We start from the raw sequence: 24,182 nt of genomic DNA, 5'->3' as shown, positions 1-24,182 counted from the left end.
CAGAGGGGAAACTAGGCCTTATTGGGATTAGTCCGGTTCCATCATCTAAAATCAATCCTGGGCACAGAATAAATAATAGTACTAGGTACAGAAGACTCACTCTCTAACAAAACGCGTCTGTTACGATCAGGGGCCTGTTTCCCGAAAGCTTGTAACTTGTAATACAAGCGGATGTCATTTTTTGACAGTTTTTGTTAGAATGGGACTTCCACTTGTATTACAAGTTACAAGCTTTTGAGAAACTGGCCCCAGGCACACCCCGGACACTGGCGATCGAATGTATGAAACAAACGCGTTCCTACGCACACGGAGAAGCTCGTGTAGGTGAACGCGTACCATGCTTGTGTGAGTGAGATAAGACGTGCGAGGGTTCTCGCCGGTTTGTTGTCAAGTTCAATGACCTCAATTACTCAAAACTCATTGTGCGAATTAGGAAGAAATAAGAATCGTATTATGTTGTAAGGTGGGTATCTAAGCTCAATTTATACAAGTTTCCTATTTTGAATCAGTATAAACAAAGTAACGAAAATTGTGTAAGGAAATTCAGGCCATCAACATATTACGCAAGTTGTAAACATGATTTTTTGTTCATAAAGGTATTGTATTGGTTTCAGTGTGATCTGATAGGTTTTGTAAATATTTGTTTAATATTTGAATATTTTACGTGGTCTCCGCTCTGCGCACCGCGTCGTCGCGTCCTTGCCAGCCGGTAACTGTGAGGTAACCGAGAGCGGGTGGGCGGCACTTTCAACGGGAGGCAGGGAGTGTCCATACTGTACGTTAGTACTCTTTATTATACTGTGCCCCAGGACAGATATGGCCGCTAGGTGGCGACAGCGCCACGCGCGGCTTATGGCCACCAAAATTTGTATGGGACGGATGTACGAGTACTTGTAGCTACTTGTTACAAAGCGACGAAATCGCGGAGTGAGCCACGCCTGTCATGTGTATAAAAATCCGTGTTCGCGTGATTGATTAACCAACAAACCAAAGATACATTAGTAGGTATATATTATAAGTAGGATACAATTAAATCGTAACCAACTTATTAATTTCTCATCTCAAATAACCTCTTTACACAGCATAAAGAGATGCAAATTGCAAACGCAAGTATTATGTAACGGCTGTTAACCTCGAAACGGCAATAACAAACGAAAGGGACAGTATGCTTGAGAAACTGAGCTTACCGGTACACTATTAACATCATATCGGTACAGCAGATGTACCGTATGACTAGGGTTGCCATATGTCCGGAATTTTGACCCTTTGTCCGGATTGCGGCCGGACTTGGCATGTGTCCGGATTTTTAGGAATGACCTTATAAAATAAAATGCGCGCCCGGGAAGGGGGCTACGGGATTGGGCGAAGGGAAAGGGAAAAGTAGATCCACGATACAGTACACCGCAGAGAGCAGCGCGCCGCCGGGGTGTCGTTCAAGCTACGCCAGATCTCTGCTACAAGAAATATCCGGATTTTTAGGGTGACGTCCGGATTTTTATCAGGACATTTAATTCTTCCATATGGCAACCCTACGTATGACCATTGACCAGCCAACTATTATCACAGAATAAAGGTAACATTCCATTTCTGACCGCAGCTGCACTACTGCTCCGACACGTCGATGTTATTATTGTCAATTTCCATAGTAAAATTAATGACAAGACAATGAATGAGAGTAACGTCGCAATAGTAGTGCAGCTGTCGTTGGAATGACACCTTAAGTAATAGTACCGTACAGAAAGGAAACTTCCTACAAAACCGAAGTTTGACAGCGGTTCAGGGTCGAATCATGATATCTCTTTCTAATTTATGGCACTATTTAGGGTTGTCAAAATTCAAGCACCTAATGAATTGTGAAGTATTTAGACTCCCTATTATTTAGACTAGTACTTAGACTCCCTATTTTTCATACAATATAAATATTACTCGTATCTTCAATGGACGCCATCGCCACGCCATATCATTCTGATTGACGTTGCTTGTCACGCCTTAAGCCTCCTCCACACTCGTGCGCGAATCGCGGCGCGAAGCCGCGAACGCGAATGTGGCGTCGATTTTCGCAGACAGCGAAATCGACTCCACACTCGCGTTCGCGGCTTCGCCCGCGATTCACGCGCATAGTCTGGAGGGGGCTTTAAACATAACAGAATTCGCAATACATTGCGTCTTAGAATAAACTTTAAAGTGTATTAAAAAGTCAAACCACAAGTTATTTTTAAAAGGCGCTGAACAATGTTGGCCAGTATTAGGAGTACAGCCTACAGTTGAATTTTTTGCTCATATCACAGGCCACACCCGGTATAATCTGAATATGTAGTCTAATTTATAAACCATATCATTACGTGTACACTTTAGCCATGATATAATGTCATCCTAATGACGGTATTGACCTCTGCTCACGAGTGTAGCGTGGATCATAACGAGCATTATACTTAGTGATCTATAATATGCTGTCACGCAACAGTATAACGCGTATGTTGAACTGGTTATGTATTGCTCGGTTTTTAACCCCTCCGGCCGTGTGGTCGACAGTCTTGTTCGTCATGTAAAAGAAAAACCGGCTAAGTGCGAGTCGGACTCGCGCACGAAGGGTTCCGCACCATTACGCAAAAAACGGCAAAAACATCACGTTTGTTGTATGAGCCCCAGCCAGTACGTCTTTACTATAAGGGCACACGGGGCCCGTGCTCAGGGCCCCCATCTTCAGGGGGCCCCGAAGGACACACAGTAACAGTATATTTGATTACACATAATAAATAGAACGAATAGAAGGTCATAGTAGAAAAATGTTAGTTTAATACGCTTTCTTTACTTTGCAAAAGGGCCCCAAAATTCTTACGTGCCCAAGGGCCCCAGCGTAGTTTAAGACGGCCCTGGCCCCAGCCCCACTTAAATATTTATTTTGTTTTGTTTTTAGTATTTGTTGTTATAGCGACAACAGAAAGGGATCCCTTTGTTTCCCATAAACTTATTGTTTCGAATTTCGATAGTCAGAAATTGATATCCATATAATTTATGGACATAAACATCAATAGTCATAATTTTTGTTAAGTATAACGTTTCATAGTTCTAATGTTAAACATCTATAATATTGAACACTATAATCACAAAAGTTATAAAATTGATGAGTATAACATTCAAAGGTATATCAATAATTATTCAGAAATATTTTAAGGCATATATTTTATCGGACTAATGGTCGTTATTCATATAGTTTTAATATCATCCCTTTGTTTCCCATAAACTTACTGTTCCGAATTTCGATAGTCAGAAAATGATATCCATTATGATTAATGGACATAAACATCAATAACATAATTTTTGGCAAATAAAACGTTTAATGTTTCTAATATTTAGGAGCTATTACTATGAAACATTATTGTTTATATTTAAACATTATGACTTTCAATAATTATGTCAAACAAAGGGACCCCCATTTTTTTATGATTAAAGTGAATTACGTCTAAGAAACCAAACCAATAACATCCTCCTTCATATAAAGAAAAAAAGAAACCTGTTTCCTCAGGTAGGTTTGTTAGTTACCGTGTGTCCCTCAGAGCGGAAATAGGAGCCCCGCGAAGCGGGGCTCCGTCGACTCGTTGGTGGGACAAAATGGCTTAATAAGCTACATGAAAAATAAGAAATAGCGGGGAAATCAGTAAGTCAAACAAAAGAAATCTGTTTCATCAGGTAGGTTCGTTAGTTACCTTGTGTCCCTGAGAGAGGAAATAGGAGCCCCGCTAAGCGGGGCTCCGTCGACTCATTGGCGGGACGAAATGGCTTAATAAGCTACATGAAAAATAAGAAATGGCGGGGAAATCAGTAAGGCAAACAATAAAAAATCTATTTCCTCAGGTAGGTTCGTTAGTTACCTTGTGTCCCTCAGAGCGGAAATAGGAGCCCCGCAAAGCGGGGCTCCGTCGACTCGTTGGCGGGACGAAATGGCTTAAAATGAAAAATAAGAAATGAAGGGGAAATCAGTAAGCCAAATAAAAAATAATCCCCAGGTAGGTAGGCAAGCATGCAATTTGTATTGTTTAATTTTATAACTATTGACAATATGACTAATAAAAATTATGATCGGAAACGTAATGGTCTAAAAAAATCGGAACTTAAAATTTAGGGAATGCAATAGAGACCCCGACTTATCATTATAACCTGCGATAAAAGACCTTACAACGATTATTATAAGCTAGTTTATTGCCTTCAACATTATGTAGTGGTGTACCTTCTGGACTATGAATATTATGAGTAACAAATTTTATACCTAACAATAATAATGACCTGCAAAAATCGGAATTACAATTTATGTTGTTAAATTTTATGACTATTGACAATATGACTAGTAAAAATTATGATGGAAAACGTTATGAACTGAAAAAATCGGAACAAAAAATTTATGGGAACCAATAGAGACCCCAACAGAAATACATCATCTGTGAAAATTTCAACTGCCTAGCTGTCACGGTTCATGAGATACAGCTTGGTAACGGAGAGACAAACAGACAGACAGACAGACCGACGGACAGACGAACAATGGAGTCTTAGTAATAGGGTCCCGTTTTACCCTTTGGGTACGGAAACCTAAATGTAAATTCGCGCTTCGGGCAAGATATGAAATTGCTACCCTTTGGAATGTTTTGCCCGAAGGGTCGATAATTATTTCCTTTTAGTTAAAAATTTGGAGTATGGTATCTGTTTTCTGTAACAGGAGCAATAAATTAAACTGCTCCTCAAACTGACCAACATTTGTTCAGCAACTTTTGAAAATAACTCATGGTTTGATTTTTATTCCACTTTAAAGTTTATTCTAAGACGCAATGTACCTATTGCAATTTTTTTTATGTTAAAAGCGTGACAAGTAACGTCAAACACACTGATGTCAGCGTACATTGAAGGCAATATTTATTTCGTATGAAAAATAGGAAGTCTAAAGGATTCATAATTTATAAAAGTTGCTGAACAAATGTTGGTCAGTTTGAGGAGTACATCCTTTAGTTTAATTTATTGCAGTGCTCCTGTTACAGGAAGTACCCTGTATACGTATTTTGGCTTAAAAATTATTCTCACAAAGTTTTATAGCTATAATTTGAGAGTAAGCCCAAAGGTATCAGTGGTATCACTGATGGAAAAGGTTACTTGCACAATTACAATGGCCATTTGCATCAGGCAATTATTTATAATGCCCTACGAGTACAATATATTGTCGAAATCGCCTATGAAATATGTTGCAATGCAACTAGATATGTTTAATGGCTTGGAACGTAAAATATTATACCTTAAAGTATTGTAGGTATATTTACGTATTCAGAAGATGACTCACGTTAGACCGGGCCGTGTCCGGGCCGGAGCTTCCGGAGCTTCATTTTCTATAGAAGACATCACGTGAACCTGTCATCTATCATAGAAAAGTAATGGTAACATTCCATTTCTAACCGCAGCTGCACTACCGGTACTGAACGCGTCGCTGTCAATGTCAATTTCCATAGTAAAATGAACAGTAATGCAGCTGTCGTTGGAAATGGACTGTCACCTTAAGCGTCGGAAGCTCCGACCCGGACACGGCCCGGTCGACCCGGTCTAACGTGAACCATTCTTTAAGGGGCCCACTGATTAACAGTCCGCCGGACAATATCGGCCTGTCAGTTGTTTGGAACTGTCAAAATTTTATTCTAACTGACATTCCGATACAGTCCGGCGGACTGTTAATCAGTGGGCCCCTTTAAGATGCTAAAATGCTTCGAGCAATGCCAGCTTCCGACACCACAGAATAAGTACCTAATAGTACTTACGTACAGAAAGGATACTTCCTATAAAACCAAAGTTTGACAGCGATTCAAGGTCGAATCATGGTATCCCTTTCTAATATATGGCACTATCCCTTTCGGCTATTTAGGGTTGTCAAAATTCAAGTCATTATCTTATCTGTGGTCGTGCATGCGAAGGGACTTTTAGCTGTGTCAACCCTAATAATTGCTCGGAGCAATGCTGAGCCGAACGGAGCCGAGTGTGCGCGAAGGCAAGAGTGTCTCCCCACTACTGATCGTAATTGATTTGCGTAACACCTTGAGAGCAAGTAACGTTCGTGGGAACTATGGTAGTGATATAGACTTGTATCGCATTCTATTCAAATTAGTTGTTAGAGCTCCGTACATAAAACCTTTATAGCCCTTAACTCTTATGTATGTCCACAGGAGAGACGTAACACAGTGATCTGTTTGACCCAAAAGGAAAAAACGGAACCCTTATAGGATCACTCTTGCGTCTGTCTGTCTGTCCGTCTTTGTGCTATTTTCTTAGAAACTACTTGACCAATTAAGTTGAAATTTGGTACACATATGTAAATTAGTGACCCAAAGAAGGACATGTTTTTTTTAAATTTACTCGGAAAACATATGAAAACTCAAAATGCGCGTTTTCCCAGAGATGAGACCTAGCTAGATCGATTTAATGCCCCCTAAAATCCCCAATATAGCAAATTTCATCGAAATCGTAACAGCCGTTTCCGAAATCCCCGAAATATAAATAAATAAACAAGAATTGCTCGTTTAAGAAGCTCCCCGCGCCAATGACCTTCGATAAGAATCCCTTAATTTTCTAATATTTTTTGTAGCTTATCATATTAACAGCAATCGCTTTAAGTAGCATCCCATATTTACCTCAAAAGTTCATTGTCTTCAAGATATTTGGCGTCAACGTTGAACAATTTTAGGCTAAAAAGCTGGTTTCCTGGCCATAACTTTTGTGTTAATTCGTTTAAAATTATATACTACCTAAGCATATACCTAAGCATAAATGGGTCAATTTTCAAATAGGCATTTTTTGCTGTCCCACGGCTAAAACTCGAAGTCCATAGGACTAAAAGACTGGGTATGTATATATTTTCATTCAATGTATTCAGCTTTAAAAATCATGCACAACTGTACCTAAAATATTATTTGTTTCTGACAAAATCGCATTTGAAGTTCCAAAAACGGCGAAATTTGCCGATTTTCGCGTGTCCCAGTGGCGGCATAGCGCAATAAAAAAAATCATAACTTTGGATGTAGGCAGCGTATTTTACCAACTTTGTATTTTTATATAGAGCATTTTCTAGAGAATTGATTTAATTATATTGATAAATTAATGCGTTATTTAATAAAACAAGGGAAGCCTTTTTATCGCTGTCCCGCGCGGCACCTGTTTTGTTATGACTTAAATATACCCCCTGTAATATTCTTTGTCTATTGAATAACGGTTAGATTAAATTTACGACGCAATAGTGCAGTTAGTTGGCCATCGATTGACATCTAATGTGGACGCGGAAACAGTTTAATTTATTTAGAAACAGCTAAGAATCTCTTTCGATATATTTTGGTACGACTACAATGACATTTGTATGGACGCTTAATACGTTGATATATAGTTGAAATAAAAATGCTTATTTTATAATAACAGTTGCGAGTATAGTGTAAAAATATATAGTAAAATAAATAAGTGAATCGGTTGTATTGTGTAGGAAATATCGCTAAAAAATATTATTGGCGACATGTCGCGACATTTGTATGGCGACATTTATACGGCTATTTTGACCGTAAAAATGTCGATTGTGGCATACAAATGTCGACATAGTGTCATACAGGTGTCGAGAAGGTGCCATACAAATGTCGTCAGGGTCTTATAAATGCAACAAAAATAATAAATAGTGTCATATACATGTTGATACTGCCATACAATGTCGAAAAAATGCCTTATACATGTCAAGAGCGCCTTACAAATGGCTAAATAGTGCCATACAAATGTCGATCTTTAAACGTCCATATCTAGCTAACTATAAAAAGTACAGAAGTGCCTAGTACAGTATATTTTTTGTTGTTAAGAACCCTTCCTGAAACGATGATTATAAATTAGATTTTTCAAAAATAAAAATTTGCCATACAAATGTCGAAAACACACCCTCTTCAAAAATTGACCCAAATATTAGTGATCTTAAACTAAAACATTATTTTTCTACAAATGCGAGAAACTCGCTCGTATTTCATGTCGTAAAAATTAAAATTATCTGTAAGAAGGTTTGGCAATAAACTTACATAAAAAAATACCGAGAACATTTCATGGGAACTTAGGAATTTTCCAAAATAGTACATTTCGAATGTACTATTTCCACATTGCTACCTGGTACCTACTAGTTTTCAATGGTGGAGTTCTCGGGTTCAAATCCCGGCTCGTACCAATAAGTTTTTCGAAACTTAGGTATCAGTTTGCCACATGTAAAAATAAACTTTTATCGAGGTTTGAATGTCACTTTTGTCCTTACTCACCCCATTTTACAGTAACTTGATATTTGTCGCTTTTTGGTGACGAAAGACATCGTGAGGAAACCGGACTACTTAATTGTAATAAGGTCTAGTTTCCCTCTGGGTCGGAAGGTCAGATGGCAGTCGCTTTCGTAAAACAAACCGACTACGCCATGTCTTGGGATTACTTACTTGCCAAGCAGACCCCAGGCTCTCATGAGCAATGATCGTACATTTTCCAGCGTTTTTGGTGCAGCAGAGTGGTGTCATCGGAATTGTTATAGATAATTACAACTGAAATGGTGAATTAAGGTTAATATTAACGTAATTAACGCTAAATAATCATTAGGGTTATTATACCAATTCCGTTAACACTACTCTGCTGCACCAAAAATGCTGGAAAATGTACGATCATATTGCTCATGAGCCGTGGCACAAAGCCGGCAAAACGCGAGGCAGATGATGATGCTTAAACTTACAGTAAACATAGACCGGTGCTTTGTTACATCAAAACTTGTTTGAATCTTTATAAAAGTACATAACTAATTGTAACTACTATTCAAGAGTGAAGTAACATACCATAATAGGGTCCGTTACAAGTCCGTTACTAACAACTTATCCAGCAACTAACCATAATTTAGACCTTATGGATTTGCAATAAGGTTGAAAATAAATGCGTTATATATGATGGTACGGACAAAACAGGTAGACAAAATAGGTCACTATGGGTATGTTCGGAATGGATGCAATAGGTCAACGGCTACCATAGATCAAAAAGGTTAAAGCTAGATTTATTAAGGCGTGGCTAAGGGCCATCCTACGCTATAGGGATGTTTCCTGTACTTAAAATAAATTAGTTCAAACCGTGCACCAGATAATTATTAGTAAAACATAGATAGCAGCTATTTTTAAACACAATTTGTATTTAATAAATCGGATTGAAATATAAAAAGTCTCCGAGTAAAAAGTAGATGAGTTTACCGTGACGTCACTATATTCGTTTTCATATTAATTCCATATTAGCAAATCGTTTTGACAGTTCTAAAAAAAACCGAGCAAGTGCGAGTCGGACTCGCGCACGAAGGGTTCCGTACCATAAAGTAAAAAAAAAACAAAAAAAAGCAAAAAAAAACGGTCACCCATCCAAGTACTGACCACTCCCGACGTTGCTTAACTTTGGTCAAAAATCACGTTTGTTGTATGGGAGCCCCATTTAAATCTTTATTTTATTCTGTTTTTAGTATATGTTGTTATAGCGGCAACAGAAATACATCATCTGTGAAAATTTCAACTGTCTAGCTATCACGGTTCGTGAGATACAGCCTGGTGACAGACGGACGGACGGACGGACGCACGGACGGACGGACGGACGGACAGCGAAGTCTTAGTAATAGGGTCCCGTTTTACCCTTTGGGTACGGAACCCTAAAAAAGGAGCTGATTTGACTAGTAGGAATGTAGCCTATTATGTATAGCGTCTTCAGGGCGCCAGCGTCTAGTCAGCGCTTAGAGTATTTAATAGCCGGAGTTGCCTTTAAGAGCCTTACCCCTCTACCGGTATACAACTAAAAACCTAAAAAAAAAAACCGGGCAAGTGCGAGTCGGACTCGCGCACGAAGGGTTCCGTACCATAATGCACAAAAAGGGGAAAAAAATGGTCACCCATCCAAGTACTGACCCCGCCCGACGTTGCTTAACTTCGGTCAACAATCACGTTTGTTGTATGGGAGCCATCTTTATTTTATTCTGTTTTCAGTATTTGTTGTTATAGCGGCAACGGAAATACATCGTCTGTGAAAATTTCAACTGTCTATCTGTCACGGTTCGTGAGATACAGCCTGGTGACAGACGGACGGACGGACGGATAGCAGAGTCTTAGTAATAGGGTCCCGTTTTACCCTTTGGGTACGGAACTTATAAGTATCCCCCTACAGCATGATGCCTTGAGGGTCCATTATTAAGTTATTTTCATAAATCGTTGGCCCAATATTACAGGGTTCTATGTTTCACTTTTATACACCGTGTTTTTTTTGATTTCCGTTAATTTCAAGGGTGCATTCCTGAGCTTAAATCAAGTAACTTTCTCAAAGACACCGATGTTCTAATTAAGTCCATTTCGGAGATAATCAATAATTTATTTTTTTCATATAAGGCCTCTCAAAGCGTGTACACTTGCCTTAGGGCCGATTTACATATTGATTAGTGTTTAGAATGAGTTCATACATTTGCTACTAAACTTAAGTACAATCTCGGTCGATTGATGTACGAAATCACATTGATATGTCACAGATTTCAATTGTTTGGTTGAGTTAAATGTAATGCCCGTACGTTACAACAACGCTATATGCTACATTTAATTACTTTTTAAACAAAAAAATTTTCCAAAAAAGAAAACAAATATTTTTTTTTTTTTTGAAAATTAACTATGCCATTTAGTTCTCTTAAACGTACTTAACCATACCCCGAAGTTAACGGAATTCAATAAAAACACGGTGTAGAACTAAAATTTGAACATTGTCATAGTGACATTAACTCAAACTACATATCTTGAAAATGTAACATAGAACTTTGTAATATTGATTATAAACTGAAATAAATGTCATATACTAAGAAAAAGTGACCAAGGCCTCCAGTGCCCCAGACTGGAATCGAACCAGCGTCCTCTACTATCGCGGCAGGCACTAATACATACATAGATATACATACATATGTATATATGACATTTATTTCAGTTTATAATTTATATAGCAGTGTTTTTACTTGATAAAAAACATATGAAAATATTTTCTGAAAATAATTTAATTTGTTCTAATAATTATGTAATATTGAGCCAGCGAAATGTGTATTTTTTTCGCGAAAGATATCAAAAATCATTCACCATTCATTCATTTTGTATCATTCACCACAAGGTCTTTCCAACTAATTTAGGAAAAGTTGTTTCGACTTCATACCATGTTGATATGTGGTCTTGACATTTGCACATATGTACCTACTTATTATATCTAGTGCTATTTTATTTTTAGCGCACGCTAGCCTGTTTTATGTATAAATAAAAGTTGCAGCTCCCATGTCAGTATAGATGGTCAAGCAAATCTTGTCAGTAGAAAAAGGCGCGAAATTCAAATTTTCTATGAGACGCTATCCCTTCGCGCCTACATTTTTCAAATTTGCCGCCTTTTTCTACTGACAAGATCTGCTTGACCAAGTATATGACATTTTTGCATTGATTATGTGCATGAATGTAGCGGCGCTTTAAATTTTTTTTAGCCTATTGTAGCTAAAGCGGGAGTTGTGGAAATCAGGGGGAGAGGCCTTTGCCCAGCATTGGGACACTACAATCATCATCATCATCATCTCAGCCATAAGACGTCCACTGCTGAACATAGGCCTCCCCCTTGGACCTCCATTCGTACTGGTTGGAAGCGACCCGTATCCAGCGTCTTCCGGCGGCCTTATCAACACCGCGGCGGAGTAACAAGCGCAGCGTAGGACGTCCACCCACAAGACTACAATAGGCTTTAAAATTTGCGATGTTAAAATTTGTCTTAACTTCCTAAGGCCACGGTCTTACCTATGGTACTTAGACCCACTTGCACCATCCCACTATCCCGGGGTAAAACGGTTAAATCGTTAACCCAGTGTGAATTGTATTAGTAACTACGGTAACTCCAGGTTTAACCGGTTAACTAGGGTTAGTGGAAAGGTGCAAATGGGCCTTATTAAGTTTCATAAAATGGAAATCATTTTCAGTCGGAATAGAGTTCACAAACAAAACAACATCAAAAGAAAATATAGCAACATTTTGGCGGCGGCGTGTTATGTGAATCTAATGACCTTGTGGTCAAAGGAAAATCTCATTTATTATATAATAAGTGTTATAAAATGAACATTAAAAAAAAAAAAAGCTAAAAATTAAAAATAGGTACAGTCAAGGAATTTAAATTCCGACCCATTTCGTACTTTGTCACAGTGACAACCGTATGAGGTCTCTAGCGGCTTTCATATTGATTGTCACTGTGACAAAGTACGAAATGGGTCGGAATTTAAATTCCTTGACTGTACCTATAAAAATTTTGTGGCCTTGGTAGGGTGGATTCTCACTGCCCACACGAGACGACGCGATGCCCAGGATCGCGCAAAGTGGAGGAAAGCAAGTAGGAAAGCGGACCCTGGCAAAGGCCGGGATAACCCTAGGTAGAAGAAGGTCGGTTGCCCAAATATAAATGATCAATATCTCGAACATGCTATTTCTACGTAGCGACAGTTTTTTGACTCCATATCGCAATGAGACCTTAACATTTGCATTAGCCTATCATCTCTAGCCAAACCAATAATTGTTTACATTTGCGTAACAGACCGGTTTTTAGCATAAGTAAATAAGTTTAACCTTCAGGTCGCCTTCGAGTGGATGGAATATTTTTTGACTGAATTTGTGTTGACATTGCTTAATGCCGAAATTATTTTACTATCACTTTCCTATTTACATTTAATAAAAATGTTGTTTTTAAACCCGATCCAAAGCTGCTACTTGAAAATGTTCTGAAACTTTTTAATTAATGACGATTGCCATTTACAGATTTTGATAAAATATTAAACTTCATTACCTTCCGTCATTCTTTCTATAATTCCATCATTCCAATCATTACACTGTCAATTGTAATATTATTTCCAGTAAATGACGTACAGTCACCATTAGATATATCGGAGCAGCTAGGTTGTTCACAAATATCTGAACACGCCTCTATTGTCAAGCCGTTTGAGCGCGTGTTCAGATATTATAGAGCACCTCGGCCGCTCCGATATATCTGATGGCGACTGTACATTGATATAACTGCAATACTGAAGCAAGATATTTAAACTAACTTCATTATTTGCCGTCATTCCTTTATACCAGTGTAGTGACACTATCACTAGTAATGTAATTTCTTTATATATAGTTGTTCGTAACAGTCAACGAATAAGTCGTCGATTTTGACAAAATGATAATAAGTAATATCCCTTTATTATAAGTAATATCTGGGAGACCGAGCAAAGCTCGGAACATATATAAAAAACTCATAAATGCGCGTTTTCCCAGTGATAAGACCTAGCTAGATCGATTTATCGCCTCCGAAAACCCTCATATACCAAATTTTATCGAAATAGTTACAGGCGTTTCCGAGATTCCCGAAATATACATATATGTATATCAATAAATAAATAAACAAGAATTACTCTTTTAAAGTTATTATTATTAGATTAAAGATTTCATTATCTCTATCAAGTATCTCTTTCATGTCGAGATAAAATATGTAAGTAATTGCATTATTACACTGGTCTTAGTATTACCGAAATTTAAATCCACTGCAATACCAGACTAATCTAACCTAGATCTAATGTAGTTTTGGGAAGGTCAACGAGACAATAATACTCGTATTTCTTAAACAGTAATATGACGGCGTACGTTAAAATAGTATGAAGTGAGGTTAAAAAGAGATTGAAAAGCTTGATTATAATTATCACTAGTGTTATAAATATACTTAATATACTTTAGTTAAAATAGTGCCAGCATCTTGGCATAAGGCGCGAGGGCCTTATTTAGATTAATTTTAATTTAGATTAGTTTAGTTTTTAATTTTAGTTTTAATTTTAGTTTTAAGTTTAGTCATAATTTTAGTTTTAATTTTAGTTTTAATTTTAGTTTTTAATTTTATAGATAGTCAGATAGATTTTAATTTTTAGTTTTGTAGATTTTATGGTGTTTGATATGTTCGAGTAGAAAATTTGAACTTTATTGAATAAAAAAAGTTAGTAAAATTATCTAGTTTGGCGCGAAAATTATGACGTATAAATAACACTTGCACTGCATGGGCTATCAAAATCGCTGCAGACTTTTGTCGGTCTCACACTAAGCCTGCAGGCCAGGAAAAAAGTGCGTACAATTGTAAGTAATTAGTGTTTTCGACTACGTAAGAATCTATAACCAATAATTAGCGACTCTGTCCGGTGGATAGCCAATAATTCAGCGGCGTAATGTGAAACCTGCCGTATTGTTGGCAAATCTGACTGCGCAACTGTATCGGCAAAGATTCAATTACTTTGCAGACCGGACATTTACATAATAACTTATTAACAGTTAATGTAATTGATGCGGGAAGCGTAAATATTAGAAAGGACTATCTCTCATCTGTAGTGTATATCTCAGTTGCATAATTCAGGTACAGCTTCCAAGATTCGATATTAGGTACAAAACAATTTATAATGTAATATGTATAGTTTTTTAATTAGATGGTAATTTTGAAATCCCCTTTTTATCCTATCAATTGGTAGTTTTCACAATTTGTATTGTTTTCTGATTATCATTGCTGATATTTTATAATTAATATCTTTGCTCGGGAAACATATAAAAACTCAAAAATGGGCGTTTTCCCAGAGATAGGTCCTTTCCCAGACCTAGCTAGATCGATTAATTATCGCCCTCGAAAACCCCCACATAGCAAATTTTATCGGAATCATTAGAGCCGTTTCCGGGTTCCCCGAAATATATAAATAAACAAGAAATGCTCGTTTAAAGGTATTAGCATGCCAAATTATTTGCGATCATAACATAAACTCATAAGAATAACCTAAGAATTATTTATACTGTACCTATACTTGGTCAAGCAGATCTTGTCAGTAGAAAAAGGCGGCAAATTTGAAAAATGTAGGCGCGAAGGGTTATCGTCTCATAGAAAATTTGAATTTCGCGCCTTTTTCTACTGACAAGATTTGCTTGACCGTCTATAATTTATCATTATGAAATGAATAAACTGAACTATACTATATCTTTACCATAAAAATCATGTAAAAAAACCTGATAAAGTCAACAAGATGGCACAAACAGGATGTTAAACTTGGGTTAAACAATGGCAGTCTTATCATTAAAGAGCGATCTCTTTCAGCAAATGATACGAGACTTGACATAATGAATAGTTGAATAACAAAGTGCAGAAATAAACTTAAATAAATCGTCATGTGACATCCCAAGCTCACTAATAACAAAAAATCGGTGAACGACCTGACTTTAACCTACATTATTTGATCGTGTAATGTTTTCATCTACCTGTAACTGGCTTAAGGAGCCATTTGAGGGTAGATTTTGTTTACTTTTATTTAAATAACTAGAGATACTGACGACAGATAGGTACTGCACTGGTTTTCATGGCACCCAATATAATTATGGCCTGAAGAAATATAATTCGTAAAATAATAATCTTAAACCGCTATTCAGAACCCCTCTCTCCCCCTGAAGAAAGCAAACTTTTGAATGCATAGAGTTAGACCAAGAAAAGTCTGCAGCTATTTTGATAGCCCACGCAGTGCAAGTGTTATTTATACGTCATCATTTCATAAAAGTTCGACGTTTAAAATAACACTTGCGCTTGCGCTGCGTGGGCTATGAAAACCGCTGCAGTTTTTTCTTGGTCTAACTCTATTAACATTGCCAAATTCCATTAACGAGAGCATCATCACTGCAATTAGTTTTTTCTGATCTTTCGTACTTATTGTTTTCATTAATCTTTTTATAAACAAGTTTATGCAATACAGCGCTTAAAACAAATTTCAATGTAAACATGCTTAAATAAGCTCAACGTTAAACCAACCTGAAAACTCCAACAACACTAACACACTTCACAGACACATCAAAATATTTCCCATTCACTCACGAAAAAAAGTAAAATTAAAAAGTAAATTTAATAAAGTTGGCCGCGGTCCGTTACGCGCGCGCTTGCCGCCAAAACGCGGTGGAGTGTCACAGAGAACGAGCGTAAGGTCGTAATGCCCCACCATTTAACGGTTAAATGCAATTATTTGGTGTATTAACTATACCGTGTTATTGTTTTTTAATAAATAGTAAAACGATTTGAGAATTACGTATTCATTTTTAAATGTCAAGTTAATTTTAACACGTCAAATACCTACTTACTAAACTAAATAAGATGGTACTGATGCTCGACGCGGTCCCAGTACATGTCATCTTGAAACTTAAGTAATTGTCAATAGAGGTGACAGCAGGGTGTCTATCGGGCATTAGCATGTCGAGCACTAGTATCTCCACCTTACATGGCCTAACAGAATGCAGTGTTTTCAATATTTCCACTTTTCGTTGCAGGATTTTTCAAGGTAGAACTGATTAGTCCCATACTACGCGATCTAGATATAGGTCACTATAATATCAAATTGGTATCAAATTACTTTATGAGACTTACCCCGAAATAGAGAAAAATATGGCTGTTTCATACATTTTGGCTGATTAGATCGAATTTTTTTCATGGATTCAGGTGGCCCCTATTTAGACCAATAGAATTGAAAACGAATGCTCAAACAAAACCACTAGTCCCAATTTCTATTGCCTGTATTTCATTTATCTGTTTTCCACAGATTTTTGAGCGCTTGAAATTCAAAATCGGCCCCCAGGTTAGATTTGTATACCAAAATACTTACGATTTTACTGCAAAATAGTCGAAACATTTAAGTTATAATTTTAAGAGGTGAATAAAAAAGATAATGAATCGTAATCGGTGATTACATCTATTATTATTTTGTTTTTCTTTATTCAATTAGGGTCTTAGGTTATTTTTTTTATTATTACGATTGCTTGTGGCAACTACGCCAAGTGGACGGAAACAGGCACTGGACGGTGAACTGACGTAATGACCCTATTACTACCTAATTCTAATCGCACACACAAATATTGATCATAATCAATTATAAAGCCTGATGACCAGGAATATATGATCACGCGCCATGTTGCGGAATTATACTAGAACAATTTTTTTCATACTATACCAGGCGTGGCTCACTCCGCGATTTCGTCGCTTTACATCAATTTTGGTGGCTAGCTAGCCATAACCCCGGCTACACACGTAACGATAAATCGTAGCTATAAAACTGTGCAGTCCGAACGGCGCAGTTATATCTGCCGTGTGTATGACAAATCGTTGTCGATTATCGTAACGATTTGTCATACACACGGCAGAAAAGACTGAGCAGTTCGGACTGCACAGTTTTATCGCAACGATTTATCGTTACGTATGTAGCCGGCATAAGCCGCGCGTGGCGCTGTCGCCGCCTAGCGGCCATATCTGTCCTGATCGTAACAGACGCGCTTTGTTAGAGAGTGAGTCTTCTGTACCTAGTACTATTATTTCTGTGACTATACTGAACTGTCATTCACACTAGTGTCATTCACTATACAATAAGGATAACAGCGCCCTCTTGACAAGAGCTTGACAATGATCATATTACTGGTCAGGCTTTATTTTAATAGGTGTGGGAAACAAAATTTAAATGAATTTTTTTCAGATTCTACGAGTAGACAGGGCCTTATTAAATGTGTGCCTTGTTAAAGGTCAAAATATTTGAATTCATTTCATTTAACCGCATAATAATTAAGAACAGCTGAGCTGAGCAACCAAGGTGAGTGAAGTGTTATTATTTATAATGTCTGGTTGCTTTTAATGTAATACGGAGAAGTATGTAGCTTCCGTATTGAGTAGGTATTCCTACGAATATACATTTGCTTCCGCGTTATGTTTTTATACAATTGGGTATTTAAAATAAAAAGTACAGTGTATTATTAAAAATTAAATAAGGTCTAAAATATTATTCAATTAATTTTTAAATATATATAGATGGTCAAGCAAATCTTGTCAGTAGAAAAAGGCGCGAAATTCAAATTTTTGATGAGACGATATCCCTTCGCGCCTACATTTTTCAAATTTGCCACCTTTTTCTACTGACAAGAACTACTTGACTAACTATAGTACCAAATGCTGGTAACTGAATTGTCAAATGTCAACTTTTGACAATCAGAGTACCTGATGCCTATAGTGTACTTAGGGGTGCTGTTGGTAGTATGACTTAGGGGTCTTATACATCTCCAAATTTAATGTGTTATAGTTAGACCAAGAAAAGTATGCAGCAATTTTGATAGCCCACGCAGTGCAAGTGTTATTATTAACGTGAACTTCTATGAAATTATGACGTATTAATAACACTGGCACTGCGTGGGCTATCAAAATCACTGCAGACTTTTTTTTCTTCGTCGAACTCTATTAATCATAGAGGCTTATACTATACATCTCTGTTATATTATATTGTAGTAATTATGTATTTCAAGATTATAAATTTGTTGTATTTATAAACGTTGCTATGTATTTTTCATGTCTATTGACTTGCAAAAGAGCCCTTGAGGTTAACTTGCAGATTTTTAGGGTTCCGTGTCTCAAAAGGAAAAAACGGAACCCTTATAGGATCACTCGTGCGAGTCGTGCGTCTGTATGTCTGTCGGTCTGTCACAGCCTATTTTCTCCGAAACTATTGGACCAATTAAGTTGAAATTTTGTAAACATTTGTAAATTTGTGACCCAAAGACGGACATGTAACGTAAACAAATGAATTTTTAACATGGGGGTCACTTTTGTGGGGTAAATGAGAAAAAAAAATTCAAACTATATCGTGTTACATATCAAATGAAAGAGCTCAATGTGATAATCTCAAATTATATTTTTTTATAATTTTAAAATAAACAGTTTAGAAGTAATTAAAAAATAGGCAAAAAATAACCATTCCCCCCATTTATCTCCGAAACAACTGGGTCTAAAATTTGGAAAAAAATACATATAATAGGTCTTTACCTATAGATGACAGGAAAACCTATTAGAAATATATAGTCAAGCGTGAGTCCGACTAATTACTTAGTTTTTGATCCGACCCCTACGGGTTTTTTAAAAGCAATTCACTCGCGTTTCACATATAAAAAATACATTGTTAAAAATTTTGTAAACGCGAGTCCGACTCGCACTTGACCGGGTTTTTTCACTAATCTTTGCATTGCTCAACTTAACCGTATCTGCCCAATCTTGACATCCAATGGTGAGCGGCCCATTGCTCTAACCGCCAAGGCCACAGACCCTATAAGTTATGGTGAGAGGTCCTTTAATTACGGTAAATTGTATAGCCTTGGTCCCTTTTCCAAATCTTGAGATTGAAATTAATACAAGTGGCCTTTGGATTAGAGTTAAATAGGCTTGGGCTGGTGCCAGGCGTGGCTCACTCCGCGAATTCGTCGCTTTGCAACAGGTAGCTAAAAGTACATCCGTTCCACACCAATTTTGGTGGCTAGCCATAAGCCGCGTGGCGCTGTCGCCACCTAGCGGCCATATCAGTCCTGATCGTAACAGACGCGTTTTGTTAGAGTCTTCTGTACCTAGTACTATTATTTATTCTGTGCTGGGTACTAAAATGACCTTGTTAAATCCAGCACTGGACTGGAATGTGTATTATATTATATCTATAGTTCGTTTTTTTAGCATTAGAAAGAACTTGAAAACAAGCAATCTTGACATGTCTTTTAATTGAAAAACGCTTTTTAAAAATATTACTTATGATAGCAGAAGAATATAAATGATCGTACCTATTAGATTCATAATTGTCTTAACTTATTTTTAAAATGTGTTTTTCAATTAAAACTCACATCAAGGTTGTTTACCTTATTTCTAAAGCTAAATAAAAACCGGGCAAGTGCGAGTCGGACTCGCGCACGAAGGGTTCCGTACCATAATGCAAAAAAAAAAACAAAAAAAAACGGTCACCCATCCAAGTACTGACCACTCCCGACGTTGCGTTGCTTAACTTTGATAAAAAATCACGTTTGTTGTATGGGAGCCCCATTTAAATCTTTATTTTATTTTGTTTTTAGTATTTCTTGTTATAGCGGCAACAGAAATACATCATCTGTGAAAATTTCAACTGTCTAGCTATCACGGTTCGTGAGATACAGCCTGGTGACAGACGGACGGACGGACGGACAGCGAAGTCTTAGTAATAGGGTCCCGTTTTACCCTTTGGGTACGGAACCCTAAAAAACGAACTATATATACCAGTACCAGTCCACTTTATTCCAGTGGCATTCCAGTTCTGGATTGAATCACTGGATTGGAAACAATTTTTTTAGCATTAGAAAGAACTCCGCAGAAGCAAGCGTGCAGTTTTTATTAGGCTCGTTAATTGTTAATAATTATTGAATTATCTAATGCAGCATGGTCAATACATATAATTTACTTCAAATTGTTACCGCTAAAAGTGCCAGATTTAGAACCACAAGCGAACTTCTGCGAAATTCTTTCTAATGCTAAAAAAACGGATTATAAAATAGATGTAAACGGAGCATAAGATGAAGTTTTGAAGCTAAAATGTACATATACCTAGGTAATGTATGTATGTATATGTACATGTAGACAACTTATTACGAAAGATATCCTTTACCCGCGCTAATTGCCAAGACCTCGGCAGTCAAGTTACAGTGACAAGGGTCCTTCACAATAATTGTATTACGAGGGGCCAACTGAAAGTTTTGAGAATAGAAGGAACTGTACTGATGATGATGATGATGATCCTTCCGGCCGATTTCGACCAAGGCGACCACTTAGTAGTAACTAGGCAGCCAACCTTTATTTTCATGTGTGATTTCTTTTACTGTTGCCATTTGAATGAATGAATGAATGAATGAAAATCTTTATTTCAGGCAACTAGTGGCCCATACATAAATACCTTAAAACTAGCATACATATTATAAAAATATATTTTAAAACTAAACACTACAAATCACATTATGGCTGCGATGCATTACGCAACCCCGCAGTGTCAGGAAGCCAGCCGCGGAACCGCCGAAACTTGACACCCTTCGGCCAAAACTCCTCCTTGGTGAAGGTCGCTAGATGATCAGTCGGAACGCTCACCACAAACGAATTAAAATTCGCATTGTGTCGAGATTCCAACTTCGCGACCCTCAGGATGAATCCGGTCTTCGTTTTCACATACTTTACGATGTCGTCGACCTTCGTAAGGTAATGTAGACGGGACACATACAGCAGCGTCGACGGTGTTGCAGGACGCAGCAAATGGTCGGTGCGGTACCACCCTGATTCTGACGAGCCGGTTTTCTTCTCTTCTCCACCTTCTTGAAACCGTCCGCGTCGCATCGCGACTCCCTTAGAGTCGGCTGTGATTGGTCCTTGTGAACAGGTTCACGAAGGCTCTGCACCCCTTTCTTCGGCCGCTGCTTAGGCTTGGGCACAGCAGGCGGCTTAGCAGCAGTAGCAGCGTAAGAACGTTTCGGGGTTAACGTACTCTCGCGTGACGTGCGCGTCTCCGGGGACGTAGACGGGCGGGCGGCGGCGGGGCGCGGATCGGCGGTCGCCTGCTCAGCAATCGCCGACGCATCCAAATTCGCGGGTTCAATACCGCCGATGGACACATTCCGCGCAACGTGACACACGGCTATGTCAGAGGTATCTGACCCACATTCCGAACGTGCGCTACGTAATAACGCCAATTCTGAACGTAGCTCACTGATGGTATTATTAGATACCTCTAACTTAGCCTGCACTTCTGCCAGACTCGTCTTCAGGAATGTTATGTCCTTCAGCAGCCTGGTGACATCGACGTGATCAAAGGTAACCGGCGGTAACCGGTCTAGCCGCTTCGCAACGAAGGCAGGCACGTCGTCTGGATCGATCTCCTTGAACAGTTGTATTATGTCCTGGAGACTCTTCACGCCCCCATCCCTCCGACGGGGTGGCATCTGGTCAGTTTTGCCGAGCGTCTGGAAGAGCAGCGCCTTGCCACTGCAAATGTCGTCTTCACTGAAACTTGATTTGCAGATCTGCCTGATGCTGACTTCATCCATGGTGTCTATGGCATTCTGTACAAACGCCAGTAATTCATTCGCTATGAGTTGTTGCGAACCCATCGCGAAAAATACGGGGCAGCGACCTAAGTCACGCCGATCGCGAATAAATATGTTATTCGATATTATGCAGTGAAACGCGTCCGATTCCAAGCGCGCATCACACTGCACTGTCTTGACTTTGAATTAGGGAAATCAGAAACTGCTGAAGCAATGCAAGTTTCTTGCCTGTCTGTTCTACAACAGAACAAATCTGAGCACTACATTATACACTACATTATAAAAAAAAATCTAGGGTTAAAATGAAATAACGCTTGATTAATAGTTTTTTAATTGCCGGCGATCCTGAAATATGTACTAATTGAAACCTCAAAAATTTTATTTAATAAAATCATACTTTGCATGATTTTATTTAATAAAATCATACTTTGTATGCCTCTTTTTGTTATAATGAATAATGAATAAATAGCTCATTCTAAAAACTTTCAGTATTACCTACGCAAGTTGTAACCTCGATCCTAGATCTGGCGACAGCGCACCGAACCGACACATCCGGAGATTGTTTAATATTAACATCTTTCAGCCGTATTCGAACAATGAGATACGTCAAATACTAGATATTGAAACGACATGGATTAGATATGTCAGCGTCAAACAGTGTCAAAAGTGACGTTTTTGTTTGAAGAAATGTCAATTATGACACTTGTTTGACGTTGACATATCTAATCCATATCATTACAATATCTAGTATTTGACGTATCTCATTGTTCGAATACGGCTGTTTGTCTACAATAATTACGAATATGTACAGTAAACTGTAAAAATATGAGTGCACAAATCTCAAAAATATGTCCCATAGCTCTTATATGTCAGCCAATTAAGAACTATGGGAAATATTTTTGAATAAGTTGGCTACACCCATATTTTACAGGTGACTGTACCTACATAGGTACTGTAGACCTCGCGTTAGAATATGTAAAAGTGGAAAATAAAAACCGGGCAAGTGCGAGTCGGACTCGCGCACGAAGGGTTCCGTACCACAATGCAAAAAAAAAAAAACGGTCACCCATCCAAGTACTGACCACGCCCGACGTTGCTTAACTTTGATCAAAAACCACGTTTGCTGTATGGGAGCCCCACTTAAATCTTTATTTTATTCTGTTTTTAGTATTTGTTGTTATAGCGGCAACATAAATACATCATCTGTGAAAATTTCAACTGTCTAGCTATCACGGTTCGTGAGATACAGCCTGGTGACAGACGGACGGACGGACGGAAAGCGAAGTCTTAGTAATAGGGTCCCGTTTTACCCTTTGGGTACGGAACCCTAAAAATTGAGTCATCATCATAGTGAACTCACAATAGTCGTAAGCACCATAAACTCACCCCCTTATTCATAAACGTTTACTAAAGCTGACAAGCCGATAATAATCGTTTGTCCCTTTCCGGCGCATTGGTATGATGGAAAGGGACAAACGATTATTATCGGCTTGTCAGCTTTAGTAATCGTTTATGAATAAGGCCCACTAACCCGGGGTTAAGCGGTTAGACATTTAACCTAGTGTCAAATTGTACTGGTAACCATAGTAACTCCAGGTTTAACCGGTTAACCTCGGGTTAGTAGAATGGTGCAAGTGAGCCTAAGGGGATTAGTATATTGGTGCTTAAGTCCTTTATGCCAATTTGAGCATTTTGGAAAAAAATCTTCAAAATTGATCGACCATGATGAACAAATCTATAGAATCATAGAATTCGGTCTTTTCACGAGAATCTATTGAGAGTTGCGAATTGTACCTATAGATTTGATTAAAGCATGGCAGCGGTCGGCAACCTTTTGGCAGCCAAGAGCCACATAGTAATTAACGAAGTTGACGCGGACCGCAATTTGTTAATATCATACATTGTCGTTTGTCAATATTTCATACAAAATAGCCAGGGAGGCTCGCGGGCTGCAAGTGAGAGATCCGCGGGCCGCATGAGGCCCGCGGGCCGCCTGTTGCCGACCGCTGCTCTATGGTAATGACAACTTTTAAGCACTTGGCCTGCAGTGTCGAGTCAAATCGTGTTTTCGCACCCGACGGCCATGATACCAGCTCATTAGCTCCAAAAGCATGGAAACTGTGTCACGAACGCGTAAATGATATGTATTATGTTTACACGAATAGGGTTGTGTTGTGACAGAGTTTATTTTGTCTG

The 24,182-nt window shown here is 38.2% G+C and overlaps 2 protein-coding genes across 3 annotated transcripts in view; both read right to left on the bottom strand.

The window, feature by feature from the left end:
* LOC134673859 (uncharacterized) overlaps positions 1-16,041 on the bottom strand; it is a 56,084-nt gene extending 40,043 nt beyond the window's left edge. The window contains exon 1 of one of the 2 annotated variants that reach the window (XM_063531899.1): positions 15,898-16,041. The gene's annotated coding sequence lies outside the window, so the exon portion shown is untranslated. The remainder of the gene's footprint in view (positions 1-15,897) is intronic. The other variant, XM_063531898.1, reaches the window with a different exon arrangement.
* Positions 16,042-21,119: 5,078 nt separating this feature from the next.
* LOC134674190 (uncharacterized) lies at positions 21,120-22,049 on the bottom strand. The gene has a single exon (XM_063532247.1). The coding sequence runs from the start codon at positions 22,047-22,049 to the stop codon at positions 21,120-21,122; it is 930 nt and encodes a 309-aa protein (XP_063388317.1).
* Between the last annotated feature and the right edge of the window lie 2,133 nt (positions 22,050-24,182).

This window comes from Cydia fagiglandana, chromosome 19 (genome assembly GCF_963556715.1).
Source record: "Cydia fagiglandana chromosome 19, ilCydFagi1.1, whole genome shotgun sequence".
NCBI lineage: Eukaryota > Metazoa > Arthropoda > Insecta > Lepidoptera > Tortricidae > Cydia > Cydia fagiglandana.
This window is presented reverse-complemented; position numbering and strand designations above follow the sequence as displayed.